Below are 15,246 nucleotides of genomic sequence, written 5' to 3'. Positions count from 1 at the left end.
TCAAAAGACACTCACATTGACATGTAAGCCATATGTGGTAAAATTTTAAGTTAAAAGCTCTTGGCAAGCTTCTCGTATGGGATGTTGCCTCTAGCATTGTACTTATTGAAGGGTTTTTCCAAAATAGTAAGCCATGGTTTTTCCCAAATATCTTTACTTGTGCTTGCGTTTTGAAGGCATATTCTTGCAACCTAAATGAAGTTGACATGAACAAACAAATGGATTATGAGATTCATAGCCAAGGGACATTGGATAACTATGTCGTGATTGGTGGAGCTTTGGTCAACATGTATGAGTAAGTAGTGTCCTTTTGAAAGCACAACACGTCTAGACATGCTTCTCGTAAAATGCGCTTATTGCAAGGTATGTCCAACGTGGTCACCATGAAAAAGCTCTAGACTATTTTGTTAAGTGTTTATGCAAGTGAGACACCACAAAAAGGTGTTGATGAGCTTTTGAGCTAAGGTGTGAGCTTTTCAGCTAAGGTGTCATCTATTGGAGCGTGCTTATTATCAAGGGGGCATGCCTTATATGGGCATGGCAAAGAAGCTATGAGAACTCTACTCATGATGTGGGTGCTCTATTGTTAAGTATCTATGTGGAGCTTGATGCAATTACTGAGATACACCAATGTACATGTGATTTCAGTACACTGTTTGGTCAACTTACACATTGCACAATGTGACAAAGCAATCAACGCAAACCTGGTTGCACCATTAGTTGCTTTCTCGTTCTTTTGACTGTGTATATAAAATCCTACTCGTGGTTTAATTACTTGGAAAGAACAGAGGAACAGTCACGTTGGCTATGGTTCCGTCCTTCTCTTGCTGCCTTTTTGCTCGTGATGCCTCCGCATCGTTAATCCCTGTGACCACTCATGGAGAGTTCTTCCTCTCAAAACCCGCCCATCTCTCGCTCGCCTCCCGTTTGTGGAGCTGCCTCGCCGTCCAGTGGCGGTGAGTTTTTACTTCAATTGCTGCAGCAGGGGCGACCCTCTTCTACATTCCCCCGTCCTTGCAGTAGTAATCAAAACAGCTTTGGCGATGGAAACGCAATACATAGCCGCCATCACAGCAGCAGCAGTAGCAGCGGGGCCGACTGGGGTGGATCATCCTCTTTCAGCAGAGCTTCTTCTATGGAAGCTTGTGCCTTTGAGGAGGAACAGGCAAGAGCACATCTTCTCAGCAGAACTTTCTCCGTGGAAGCTTCTGTTTTGGATGAAGAGCAGGCACAATTTCAGCTTCAGCATGATCCAGCTGTTGCAGCTATGGGACCTAGCCATCCCGTTGGTGGGGTCAGTGCGATAGCTAACAGTTTTGGAAACATGAGCGGGGAAGCAAGAGGTATTCTGCCATTTCATGACCGCTATGCTCACCATCAACCACACCATCATCATCATCACCATCACCATCATCATCAGCAACAGCATCATGGGTTGCAGCAGGTATGTCTCGGCTCCTTTGTCTTATGTCTAGTACTATACGTACATCAGGTGCATTCAAAGCATCATGTTGTCACTATACCTGCAGGTACCTCCTCCTCCACCTTGTCCCCGACCCCCTCCTTCAGAGCATCTGCTGTCTTTCCCCTTGGATCCCCTGTTGCCATCAGTGCATAATCAATTTCTGAGGCCATACCCACGTTTGTCATTAATGGATCAGAGCATGTATTTACGTGTACCTGCTCCCACTTTTTCGCATACAGGGCTGCTCAATTCCAGTAGAGTGCGAGAGATGGCATCTGGCTTGTCATATCCTGCAGGAGATCAGCTGAAAATTTTCCCCACTGAGGAATTGACAAATGGGCAGAGCATGGCTCCTTTGAGAATGCTAGTCTCTGTTCCCAGAAGCACACCAGGTTTTGTGTCTTCATCTTCATCAGAGGAAGGTTTGGCACCTCCAAAGTCACAGTTTTACACTCAGTTTGGCTCTATTGGAGTGGAAATTCCACACGAAAGTGGCAGTAGAGGTAAATCGTCATGTGCAGGTCTGCCTGATACAGTGGCTTTCCAGAAACTTTCCTCCATGAATAGACAAGCAGGAGTAGGACCTTCACCTCTGACCCCAAAAGGGGTTGTTGCACAGAGCCTCACTCCTGTTGAATCCTCGAAGGGAGACGGGCAGCACTATCCTTCCACTGTAGAAGCAAGCACAGAAGCAATGGCTCTTTCAGGTGCACATCCTTCTCAGAAGAGGCTAATGGAACAAGTTGGTGCAGGGGGTTTTGACCACGCGATTAAAGATGGTGCCGAGAAGACGTTAGAAAGTTGTGCTTTTCCCATGGATAGTATTGCAATCACAGCTCCCGTTATACAGAAAGTAAGTCATGGCAATACCTTCATCAGTCTCTCAGACAGCATTGCCAACAGTACAAGCGTTGGAATAATGCCTGAGAAAGACTGTAAAACAAAGACGAGATACAATAAGCCACAGAAAGGTCTAGACTCCATGCGCAAGGGCTCTAACAGGATTGGTTCGGGTCATTGGATACCTGTCATGAAGGAAAAAAGGGAGGATTCTCCTATCAACAGGAGGGAATCTACAGCAGCCCCAGAGAATGCAACAAACAAGACCATTGAAGAGGTTCGGAGACCCAAAGGATCACAGGAAGGATGGAGATCACAGCAGTTTAGCCCATCATCTGATTTGCTCGGGAATGAACCTAGGACTCGACCAAAAGGACTTGACCGATTGCCAAAAACTAAAATACCGCTCCAACAAGACCCTCTGGGACTTCCCTCTGGAAGCACAGTAGCCTCGGCTCCCAGCTCAGCAACAGAGCAGTCAAAGCAGGCTCTTCAAGTTATGCCCGCTACTGATGCAGTTGATGCAAGGATTGCGGAAGGAAGTGTGGATCCAGCCAGGGCAGTTTTAGAGTCCAATCAAGAAAGAAGTGGAGTTAATGCAGGAACATTGGTCAGCTCTCTCAGCTTATCAGAACTTGATAACGAGAATGAATCAGAGGAAGAGATTACAATCAATAGCAAGCATTCTGCCTCTGAGGTAAGCACATATTACATGCGATATCCAAGAGACCTTGATATTAGCCACTTGTATCTACAGATCTTTGTTGTTGTTATTTAGGGTCCAAACATGGGTACCAAGGAATTTGATGCAAGGGTTACACGGCCAACAAGGTTCAACAGAAGAGAGCCGTTTCATCATTTGGATGCGGGGAAATGTACTATTAACTTTCTCGCAATTTTTCAAACTCTGATACCTCCTGTTGATGAAGAGCAAAGAAGGAAGCAGCTACTTGAAAGTCTTGATGAACTGGTCTCAGGGATTTGGCCAGAGGCTCGTCTTTACTTATTTGGGTCTTGTGCAAATGCTTTTGGGGTGTGTAATAGTGACATTGATGTTTGTCTTTCCATCGAAGGTGAAAGTGCAACTAGATCAGAGGTTGTCTGCACACTAGCAGATGCTCTCAAGGCGAATCATATGCAAAATGTTCAGGTTCGTTTTCCTACCCTACTCTTGATTGTTTTGCATTATGCTGTGCACTCTAGTGCTGGTTTTCATGTTAGTGATCATGGGGGTTGTGGCCTGCTTAGAAGAGACTCCTTCATGTTTGCAAGCTCATTTGCACATAATGAGATTTTTATGAGTTTGGTTTGTTATGGCTTTTTATTTGACACGCAGGCATTAACTCATGCCAGGGTTCCCATTGTCAAGTATTCGGATCCAGAAACGGGTATTTCTTGTGATGTTTGTGTAAACAACATGCTGGCCGTTGTGAATACCAAGCTCTTGCACGATTATGCACAAATCGATGTAAGGTTGCGACAGCTTGCATTCATGGTGAAGCATTGGGCCAAGTGTCGTCAAGTAAATGAGACATATCGTGGCACTTTGTCAAGCTATGCGTATGTTCCTTGTGAATCCCTTAGTGTGTTTTGCTTTCTTATTGTTAAGCAAATATTCAAATTTGTTTTTGAAGTATGCAATTTAAATTGGAAGGATTGATATGTTGCACCCAATAGAAATATTGAGCAGTTTTTATTATATTTTATTGTTAGAAAGGTGTAGGAAAAGCTGAAAGGAGGTTTGAAAATCAATTTCAAGTGGAAGTTGATACGGGTGCTTTTTGGTCGTGTACAAAGGAGGTAGCTTTGGTTCTTCAAAGAATTATGCTTGTGCATGTGTTTTGAAATTTGGGGTGCTTCTACGTATAGATTAAGGTTATGCATTTGTAGAACAACTTATGAGAATTGGAACTTAAAGATTGGTGTTTTCGCATGATCTCATTGAATCTCTTTTGCGTGGTCGGATCCATGAACTAGCTTCTAAGAGTGAAGAAGGCAAGAGAAACCTCTCACAAAATTTCAACCATCGCCAACTTTTGAATTTTGTATCACTCTCAAAAAAGGAACAGTGCTACAATTTTGTGGAGGGATGGTATATGTTAGAGAGATAGCACATTTTGCTCCATTTATGAGGATCATAGACTGCCAAGGTAATCCAAGGGCTTTAATTAGGCAAGAGGGAATGGGTGACAAAGTTGAAAACATTCTGCTTTCATAAGCAATCACATGGCCTTCTTGCATCAAGACCGCTCCCAGACTACAACCCCAAGCATCACAATATGGGAAAGCCAATACTGGTCCAGTAGTCAGTTTTTCCTTAAGTGTCTAAAAGACAATCACCTCCGTCGGTCCCCACGAGAAAGGGACTCCTTTCTGAGTCAATAAGTGCAAAGGGGAAGCTACCTCTGCAAACTTCTGAATGAACCGCCGATAGTAAGAACACAAGCCCAAAAAGCTTCTAACTTTATGAACATTCTTCAAGTCTGGCCAATCGTGAATAGTCTCAATTTTGGTTGGGTCCATATGTACTCTTGCTGCGGAGACGATGTGTCTTGGGAAGTGTATCTCCGACACGAAAAACTCGCTCTTTTTGGCTTTGGTAACTAATCTGTGATCACGTAATGCCTGAAAGACCTGTTGCAGATCGTGTCGATGCTCTACTTCATCCTTGGAGAAAACTATAATATCATCAAAGAAAGTGCCCACAAAAGATCGATGCTCTCGAAAAATCCTATCCATCATTCGGTTGAAAGTCGCTGGAGCATTGCCAATTGGTAAGTCCAAAAAGCATCACCAAAAATTCATATAAACCAAAACTTGTGCGAAAGGCTGTCTTGTAGACATCTCCCAGGGCGATTCTGATATGATGATATCCGCTTTTCAAATCAATCCCGCTGAGACAAGAGGATCCTTGTAGTTGGTCAAAATTATCATCGATCCTTGGAATCGGAAATCAGTCCTTGATGGTGATTTTATTGAGAGCTCTATAGTTAATGCACATTCTCCAAGATCCGTCTTTCTTTAGTACCAGTAAAACCGGAGAACAATAGGGTGAAGTACTAGACTGGATGAGACCCTTTTCTAGAAGGTCTTTCACTTGGTTCATGATTTCTTCATTCTGGGCTCGGCTAATACGGTAAGGTGGCCGGTTCAGTGGTGCGGTTCTAGGAATCAGATCAATAGTATGGTCCTCAGGACAAGATGGGGGTAACTCGCTTGGCAGGCCTTGTGAGAAACAATCAGCATGTGTATGCAGAAATTCTTGTCGTTTTTTGGGTAGTTCAGACATGTTCGTTCGTTGTTCATCATTTAGTTCTTTCAAATAGATTGAGTAAACATAAAGATTGGATTTCATCAATTTTGAAATGGTTGAAGCAGATGCAATAGGGACGGACTCGCCCTTCAATTTTACGTATAATACAAATACACATTTTATGCCCTTCTCATTTGTCAAAGTCGCCTTCTTGGCGTGATAGTCGACCACGTCGTCGTTCTTATGGTACCAAGGGATTCCTAGGAGGACGTCACACCCTTCCAAAGGCATGATGTAAAAGTCCTCGTGCCCTAAACACCCCTGACAATGCAAACGAAGTTTGCCAATTACGGGCGTAATGGCTACATCCCGTCCAGGCGCCGCTAGAACTGCCTTCGCTGGTGGCCCCATCCTGTCGCGCGTAATCTCGAGGCGCGCCGCCAATTCAGGTGAAATGAAGTTGGCCTTGGCTCCTCTATCAAAAAAGATAAGGGCTTCCTGATCTTTCACTTTGCCCCATGCTGTCACGTGCACATCTAACCCTATCATCATGTGGACAAGCTACTTCATGACAAGGGTTCAGGTAGCCTAGCTTAGGAAGTGTTCTAGCACCTTTGTCAGTCTACTCGCAGACCATGCATGTCCAGGCACTTAGAGTAGATGCATATCCTTGATGAGTGCGCAACAATGTGTGCAAGTGATAGAGCACAAGAAGATGTGCAAGGCTTGAGGCTTGGAGAGGAGGCGATGATCTGCAGAGATGGGGGCGTGAGAAATCGAAGTAGAGGGGAGAGAGAGAGGCTGCACGTTTTTGTAAGGGGAATAGTTGAGAGTATTGACCCCCCATTTAAATGCATAGCTGATGTTGTGCTTTGGGTAAGCATTTAGTGAGAGCATCTGCTGGATTTTGTGATGTATGGACCTTAACCAATGTAATAAGGCCATCCTCAAGCACTTCTCAAATGAAGTGATACCGCACATCAATATGCTTTGTGTGTGCATGAAACATGGCATTCTTTGCCAGACATATGGCACTTTGGCTATCACAACTGAGCATAGGTGCCTTGTCAGGCAAACCAAAATCACTGCATAGACGTGCTAACCAAATGGCGTCTTTGGAAGCCTCAGTGGCTGAAATATATTCAGCCTCTGTAGTAGACAATGCAACGATTTTTTGCAATCTAGAACACCATGAAACATCACCTCCTGCAAGAGTAAACACTTGTGGATTTCCGTGTATCCACATCACGAGCCATGTCAGAGTCACAAAATCCCTTCAACTCCAATGGTCCTTTACCATAGCAGAGGCATTTGTTTTTAGTCCCTTTCAAGTGCCTCATAATGGACTTCACTGCATCCCAATGCAACCTGCCTGGATTAGCCATAAACCGGCTCATAACTCCCACTGCATGGGCTATGTCAGGCCTAGTAGCAACCATAGCATACATAAGTAAACCACAAGCTGAAGCGTAAGGCACACTTTGCATGTCATTTGCTTCTTCCTTTGACTTGAGGCAATCATCCTTGGAGATTTTGACATATGGCTGTAATGGCACGCCAAGAGGCTTTGCTTCAACCATGTTAAATCTGTCCAACACCTTTTCAATGTACTTTTCTTGCGAGAAATACAATATGCGCTGGTCCCTTTGCCTTCTAACCCTCACTCCAAGTATATGTTCAGCTGCCCCAAGGTCTTTCATTAAAAATGCAGATTTATAAGCTGCTCTTTAAGAGCATCAATAGTGCTTCTTTTCTTTGCAGCTATTGACATATCATCCACATAGAGCACAAGAATGATAAGGCTGTGTCACGTGACACATCCAACCCTATGTGTCCGTGGACAATCTACACCATAACAGGGTTCCCGTCAGTCCAGTCAGTCTAGATTAGAAGTGATCTGGCACCTTTGTGAGTCTATTCGTAGACCGTGCATGTCCAGTCACTTAGTGTAGATGCATATCCTCTGATTGCACACCGCATAAGCATAAGCATTTCCATCAGAGTCAGTTTGGGGATTTTTGAATTTTTCAAGTGACTTTATCCTATTTTTCCCTATTTTTAACATTTTTCACTTATTTATTAAGTGACTTTTGTTGGGATCTCAGTAGGGCAAATTGGGTAAGTTAATATATAAGCAAACTCAAGTTAGCACAATAAGGCAGATGAGCAAGGAGCACAGCAGGCTTTCCAAGCAACAGGTACTCCCTCCCTCTCTTAACAAGAACCTCTTCAAGCCCGCTTGATGAGGCCACCCCCCTTCAGCCCTAACGTTTTGGGATCGCCTACACTCTCTCTCCCTTGGCGGTTCTCCCCCAACAAGCCATCGCCATCAAGCATCTCTGCTTGGCGTTTTTCCCCGCGACCAACAACCTCAGCCACTAGCGTTTTTGATCGTCAGCCCCATAGCAAACTTCAGCGTCTTTATCAGCGGTTTTCAGCATTGGAAACGCAGCCTGATACCTGCAAACCTTCAGCGCTTTCAGCCTACGACAGCAGTCGTAAAAACACAGCTAGATAGTGCAAGAACCTCAGCATTTTTCATCATCATACGAGCCTCGACAAACCAATCATTTTCAGCCATAAAAACAGCAGTAAACCAGTCATTTTCAGCCCCCCAAAGTGGTCCAGATTCTCAGCCATTACCCCTTTGTGGACAGCAGATAGAAGAGCATCGAAATCAGCCCTAAAGTCATCATCGTCGTCATCGGCATAGTCCCCGTTTGCATCAGTCCATGCATCATCATTGTACACCTTTGTGCAATCAAAAGTAGACCGCTCTCGCCGACGAGAGTGGGGCCTTCGGAGGAGGGTTTTACAAACTCTCAGGTGTCGTATCTTTCTCTTCTCTTTCCCTCAGTCTCATACACTTGCATGCACAATATCCACTCACTTTGTTCGTGATCATAGCACTCTCCATAAAGACGGAAGGCTCTCTTCTTCCCTAAGAACTAAAAGGAACCTTGAGCAAATATAGATCACTAATCTTGAGAAAATACAACATTCATTCCGCTGCACCTTAAATTGGTATCAGAGCTTTGGAAGTGTTCTGTACTACTCAAGGGAAGAACCACAAGAATTTTTTTGCTTGTTGCGATCGCACGAACCCAAGTTCGCTCGGGCGTGTCGATTCCTAATCTGTTTTGTTGAAGAGTGTCAGGAATCCCAAGAAAGAAGGGCTTGTCCAGCCTCCCCTTGTGTCTCTTTTCACTCATTGAGAGCGGACCGTGCACTTAGCGGCCGGCCAATCGACGTGAGGTGGGAAAAAGCAACCTTCGTGTGAGCGCAAGTCTGCAAAGGGGTGCGCCCGCAGAAAGGAGCAGAACTCGAGTGAAGAGAAGATCCTTCTCCAATGCGATTTGCAAGTGAAAGAAAACCTCAAGAACCTCAAGAATCCAAGATTTTCACGAATCAAGAACCTCAAGAACCTCAAGACCCTCAAGAACCCAAGTTCCTCGCGAACTTAAGAACCCAAGATCATAGTGCATGATCGTCACCCGAAGCGGAGTGGATACTTCGCATACAGGTGATGAGCATGAGAGAGGCGACGAAGACTCTTCCCCACTAGGAGATGATTTCTTCAACCCTCCCCCTTCGCCATCTACGCCACCAAGTGCACCAAACCCTATGGAGGCAATGGTCAAGCAGATGATGGCCATGATAAATAGACAAGAAGCAAATCGCCTTGCTCAGGACCGTGAGCGCGACGAAAGAAACGCCAAACTTGCCGCACAACAAGAAGACAATCGCCTTGCTTTAGAACGCGAGCGCAACGAACGCAAAGAACGGAAACAACAAAGAAAGGCGGACGAGGCGGCAAGAAACGCGGCCTTCGAGGCCGATCGTACAGCTCAAAGATTGGCTTTGGAGACCGAGCGTGAAGCTCAAAGAGAGCTACGCACTCAAGAATTGCTTCGACAAGCGCAAGCCTCGAAAATCGAACCACCTAAAGATCGTGGGAGTTCCTCAAGTGGTGCAAGCCACGATGCGGATTCCAACAACCCAGTCACCGAAAAGTTGACTTTCAGTAAGTATGATGGTAAGATGGATGCTACGGTTATTCATTCTTGGTTGCATCAATTTAATGCTTATTTTGCGACAACTAAGAAAACAGGCAATAGCAAAGTTTTGACGGCAGCTATGTACCTTGCCGGTGATGCCATTAATTGGTACCATGCATGGCAAGAGGCAGAGGTAGCCGCGCACCTAGAGGAAGCCTACGGATTCACACCCCTTTCCTTTAATTGGGCTGATTTCCAAGACAAGCTCAAGGCGCGCGGTTTATGCCACCTCAGTACCTTGCACGATTGAAGGACGATTTGCACGCTCTTAAGCAAAACGGTATGCTGGTTATGTCTTTCTCTAATCGTGTTTTGCAACTCGGCACTCAATTACGCAAATCGGATGCGAAGCGCAAGGAGGCATTTCTTTACGGATTGGACGAGTATATCAAGTATGATGTTGAGGTACTTGATCCAATCGATCTCAACAAAGCGGTAGCAATTGCTCTCGCCCACGAGATGAAGCACAACAAAGGAAAGCCTAAGGAAAACAAGACTTCTCAAGGAACCCCGCAGAATTCTCAGAAAACACAGAATGGTAAGAACGGAAAGAATGGTAATTCTACTAGCTCTTCTTTCTCTAATTCTTCGGAAAAGAACACTAACAATGAATCTAAGGATAAAGCTAAAGCACCTGCAAAACCTAAGCTAACCCCTGATGAAAAAGCTTCACAAGGAATTATAGGAGGATACTTCACGGCTGAAGAACAAGTGATTTATGCTAAAGAAGATAGATGTTTTCAATGTCACGTCAAGGGTCACATTAAGAAGGCCTGTCCTAAGACAGTCCCACCTAAAGAACCATAGGCACCGACAACTACCACAAGCACTGTCACAACACAACTTGCATCTTCTCAAGACTCTGACACACACATTGATGAATCTCTCATGAAGTGTTATGGTCATGTAAAGGGGCAGCGTTTTATCATATTGTTTGATCCAGGCAGTATGCATGATGTGATTAGTCCCCCTCTTGTTGAGAGAGCCCGCCTAGACGTTAGCCAGAAGTCTCCTCTCGAAATTTTTGGCTTCGCTCTTGGTATGGACTCTCTCATCACAAAGGAGTGCCTTGATGTAATATTTACCGTTCAACAAGCTTCTTTTCGTATAAATTTTTTTGTGTCTCCTCTCGCAGGATTAGATATGATTTTAGGCATTAAATGGTTTCGTGAACTAAACCCTCTCATTGATTTTGAGGCAACACTCTCACTTTACATGCCAAAACTGATTCTCCCCTTATCATTCGTGCTGAGGAGGGCTTGCATTCTTTGCCTCTCATCTCGCATGTGCAGGTAAAGCGTGAATTACGACGGAGCACAAGCGGCATTCATCTATGCTGCTCCAATTTCCCAGAGCATTCAGGCTCTTGGTAAGTATTTGGAGTTGTTTACGAAGTTTAAACATCTCTTTTTGCAGAATGATCTTCCACCTCGTCTCCCACCCGAGCGGCCAGAGGACCATCGCATCGAGCTTATGGAGGGAGCGCAACCTGGCAGTAAGGCTCCCTACCGTTTGAACAAGTCACAGGAGGAAGAGTTAGAGCGACAACTCACGGAGTTGGTGGCCAGAGGATTCATACGTCCTAGTGTAAGTCCTTTTGTTGTCCCTATTTTGTTTGTTCGCAAGAAGGATGGTTCGTCTCGTTTGTGTGTTGATTACAGGACATTAAACAAGATGACCGTCAAGAACAAGTTTCCGATGCCTCGCATTGAGTATATCCTCGATAGGCTCAATGGGGTAAAGGTTTTCAGCAAGGTTGATCTCAAAAGTGGATACCATCAGGTACGGGTATTCAAAGGCGACATTTTCAAGACCGCCTTTCGCACTGAGCGAGGACAATGGGAGTATATTGTTATGCCTTTTGGATTGACAGGAGCCGTGGGTACGTTCAATCGTCTCATGGTAGGTCGTTTCGGCGATATGGTAGGTGTATGTGTGTTCATCTTTTTAGATGATATTCTCTTTTTTTCTGCATCGTGGGAGCAACATGAAAGAGATGTTGAAAGGGTACTAACTCTTTGGATGAGTGTCAGTTGTACATTGCAGCTAAGAAGTCTGAATTTTTTCTTACTGAAGTCATTTATCTGAGTTATATCATTTCTGCAGAAGGTGTCAAGCTAGACCCCGCGAAGGTGAAACAGGTTCGTAATTGGGATTCGCCAAAAACTGCATATGATGTGCGTTCTTTTCTTGGTCTATGTCAAGCATATAGTTCGCACATAGAGAATATTGCACGCATTGCTGCACCTATGACTGATGTTTTGAAAGGAGTAAAGACTCGCCGTCAGCGCGTAGACTTGCCCAAGGCAGCCATTGAGGCTTTCGCAGTTCTCAAGGTTGCGGTGATAGAAGCACCATGTCGTATCCTTGCCTCTTGGGATGATCCCTTTGAGGTATGGACGGATGCGAGCAATGTCGCCATAGGCGCAGTGCTCCAGCAGCATGGTCGCCCAGTAGCTTTCCTTAGCCGGAATCTCAACAGTGCGGAAAAGAATTATTCAGTTTATGATAAAGAACTTTTGTCTGTCATTCACTCTCTTAAGCATAGGAAGCATTTTTTGTATGGTAGAGAGTTTACAGTGCGCATAGATCATCAAGCCCTCAAGTGGCTCCAATCTATGCCTAGTGCACATTGGAGTGATCGCCAAGCGCGGTGGTCACAATTTTTTGAGCAATTTGGAGGTTTGATTGAGTATGTGCTTGGAAAAGCTAACCGTGTTGCAGATGCATTGAGTCGCAAAGGACAGATTTTGGCTCTTGAGTCAAGAACCACATTTTCTATACAGGGTGAGTCTTTTGACAGCATGAAGAATCAGTATGCAAATTTAGTATGCTGATTCGGAGTTTGGTAAATATTGGTTGCAGGCTCTTGCTTCCCAAGGGCTCAACAACTATCTCATTCGTGATGGATTGTTATTTTTTCGTCAGCGTTTATGTGTGTTGCCATCTCTCAGGCCAACTATATTGCATGATGCACATGATTCTCTCACGGGTGGGCACAGGGGAATGAACACCACATTAGAAAAGATTGAACGATTTTTTTATTGGCCTAAAATGCGAAAAGGTGTGTTTCGTTATGTCACACAGTGCACTATATGTCAAAAAGTAAAAGCTCCTCGGGGTAAGCAGCAAGGCCTGTTGCTTCCGTTGCCTACTCCCGAGGGACCTTTTTAGGATATCTCTATGGATTTTGTGACTAACTTACCACCAAGTCTGCATTCAAGGAACACTCAATGTTTAACAATTGTTGATCGTTTCAGTAAATTTTGCATGTTGATTCCTTGTAAAGCCACAGTTACTGCACAAGATGTTGCACGATTGTTCATTAAGCATTGGTACCCCCTCTGTGGTTTGCCAAAGTCCATTGTTTCAGATAGGGATGTTAAGTTCACGTCCAATTTTTGGCGTGCACTCTTTGAAATTTTGGTACAAAGTTGAATTTTTTATTCGCTTTTCATCCACAGTCATGGTCAAACCGAAATTTATAATCAGTTGGCTTTTGATGTGTTAAAATCTTATGTTCATTATCAGCAGTCTCAATGGGAGCTCTATCTCCCATTGGTTCAGGCTATTCTAAATGATTCCTTTTCTTCTGCTATTGGTCGAACCCCGTATGAGGCAGCTTTTGGCCGTCCGTTCCAGTCACTTTTGACTAGATCGGTCAGTCAAATGCCTGATGCCAATGCTGAGAGTTAGTCATTGGATGAGATTTCTGAGAGTGTGAAGCTTCGGCTAAGCAAGGCTCAAGAATCTTATTATCGACAGGCTAACAAGCATCGTCAGGAGGTCTTGATCAAGGAAGGAGATTGGGTGTATCTACGAATCATGAAACAGCGTCTTAAGCAAGTTGGAAAGAAATGTCCTAAGTTATCTTTTCGTATGTATGGTCCATTTCTAGTCATCAAAAAGATTAATGAGGTTTCAATGAAATTGCAGCTGCCTAACTCATGGTCAATGCACAACGTTTTCCATGTTTCTTGGTTGAAAGTGTTTCAGGGAACACCTCCAAAGGACGTTTCGGAAGAAGAAGAACCGGAGATCGTCGATGAAGCTAAAGTCATGGAGCCGGAGCAAGTCTTGTTGCATCGGTTTCGCCATGGTTCGAAGAAACAAGTACGACTATTTTTTGAAGTGCAAAGATCGAGGAACCCATGAAGCGGTGTGGGTAGATGAAGAGTTCTTCAAGGATTATCCAGAGTTGTTGGCAGACTACATGGAAGCTATGCAGCTCGGTACCAGTATCTCACTTTAAAAAGGAGGGGATGTCACGTGACACATCCAACCCTATGTGTCCGTGGACAAGCTACACCATAACAGGGTTCCCGTCAGTCCAGTCATTTTAGATTAGAAGTGATCTGGCACCTTTGCGAGTCTATTCGTAGACCGTGCATGTCCAGTCACTTAGTGTAGATGCATATCCTCTGATTGCACACCGCATAAGCATAAGCATTTCCATCAGATTCCATCAGAGTCAGTTTGGGGATTCTTCAAGTGACTTTATCCTATTTTTCCCTATTTTTAACATTTTTCACTTATTTATTAAGTGACTTTTGTTGGGAACTCAGTAGGGCAAATTGGGTAAGTTAATATATAAGCAAACCCAAGTTAGCACAATTATGCAGATGAGCAAGGAGCACAGCAGGCTTTCCAAGCAACAGGTACTCCCTCCCTCTCTCAACAAGAACCTCTTCAAGCCAGCTTGGTGAGGCCACCCCCCTTCAGCCCTAGCGTTTTGGGATCGCCTACACTCTCTCCCTTGGTGGTTCTCCCCCAACAAGCCATCGCCATCAAGCATCCTTGCTTGGCGTTTTTCCCCGTGACCAACAACCTCAGCCACTAGTGTTTTTGATCGCCCGCCCCATAGCAAACTTCAGCGTTTTTATCAGCGTTTTTCAGCATTGGAAACACAGCCTGATACCTGCAGACCTTCAACGTTTTCAGCCTACGACAGCAGTCCTAAAAACGCAGCTAGATAGTGCAAGAACCTCAGCGTTTTTCATCATCATACGAGCCTCGACAAACCAGTCATTTTCAGCCATAAAAACAGCAGCAAACCAGTCATTTTCAACCCCCCAAAGTGGTCCAGATTCTCAGCCATTACCCCTTTGTGGACAGCAGATAGAAGAGCATCGAAATCAGCCCTAAAGTCATCATCGTGGTCATCGGCATAGTCCCCGTTTGCATCAGTCCATGCATCATCATTGTACACCTATGTGCAATCAAAAGTAGACCACTCTCGCCGACGAGAGTGGGGCCTTCGGAGGAGGGTTTTACAAACTCTCGGGTGTCGTATCTCTCTTCTCTCTTTCCCTCTGTCTCATACACTTGCACGCACAATATCCACTCACTTTGTTCGTGATCATAGCACTCTCCATAAAGACGGAAGTGTCTCTCCTTCCCTAAGAACTAAAAGGAACCTTGAGCAAATATAGATCACTAATCTTGAGAAAATACAACATTCATTCCGATGCACCTTACAGGCTGCCATCCTCATCACGTTTGATATACAAACAATGGTCTGCATGGCTTCTTTTGTAACCATGTCTGAGCATGAAGCGGTCAAACTTTTTGTACCATTGTCTACATCATTGTTTCAGCCCATACAAGCTTCTATTGAGCATACATACCAA

General features: G+C 44.6%; 1 protein-coding gene across 2 annotated transcripts in view; it reads left to right on the top strand.

Annotated features, from left to right (window-relative positions):
* Nucleotides 1–664: 664 nt before the first annotated feature.
* The window catches only part of LOC147443576 (Nucleotidyltransferase family protein), a 68,981-nt gene continuing 54,399 nt past the window's right edge, over nt 665–15,246 (top strand). Inside the window, exons 1-4 of one of the 2 annotated variants that reach the window (XM_086526387.1) lie at nt 665–1,444; nt 1,530–3,002; nt 3,084–3,455; nt 3,642–3,865. In XM_086526387.1, coding sequence (XP_086382513.1) covers nt 878–1,444; nt 1,530–3,002; nt 3,084–3,455; nt 3,642–3,865 — 2,636 coding nt within the window. In that variant the 5' untranslated portion in view covers nt 665–877. The remainder of the gene's footprint in view (nt 1,445–1,529; nt 3,003–3,083; nt 3,456–3,641; nt 3,866–15,246) is intronic. The other variant, XM_086526386.1, reaches the window with a different exon arrangement.

This window comes from Adiantum capillus-veneris, chromosome 13 (genome assembly GCF_014529385.1).
Source record: "Adiantum capillus-veneris isolate H3 chromosome 13, ASM1452938v2, whole genome shotgun sequence".
Classification (NCBI taxonomy): Eukaryota; Viridiplantae; Streptophyta; class Polypodiopsida; order Polypodiales; family Pteridaceae; genus Adiantum; species Adiantum capillus-veneris.
Note: the sequence above shows the minus strand (reverse complement) of the source record. Positions and strands in the feature narration are given on the sequence as shown.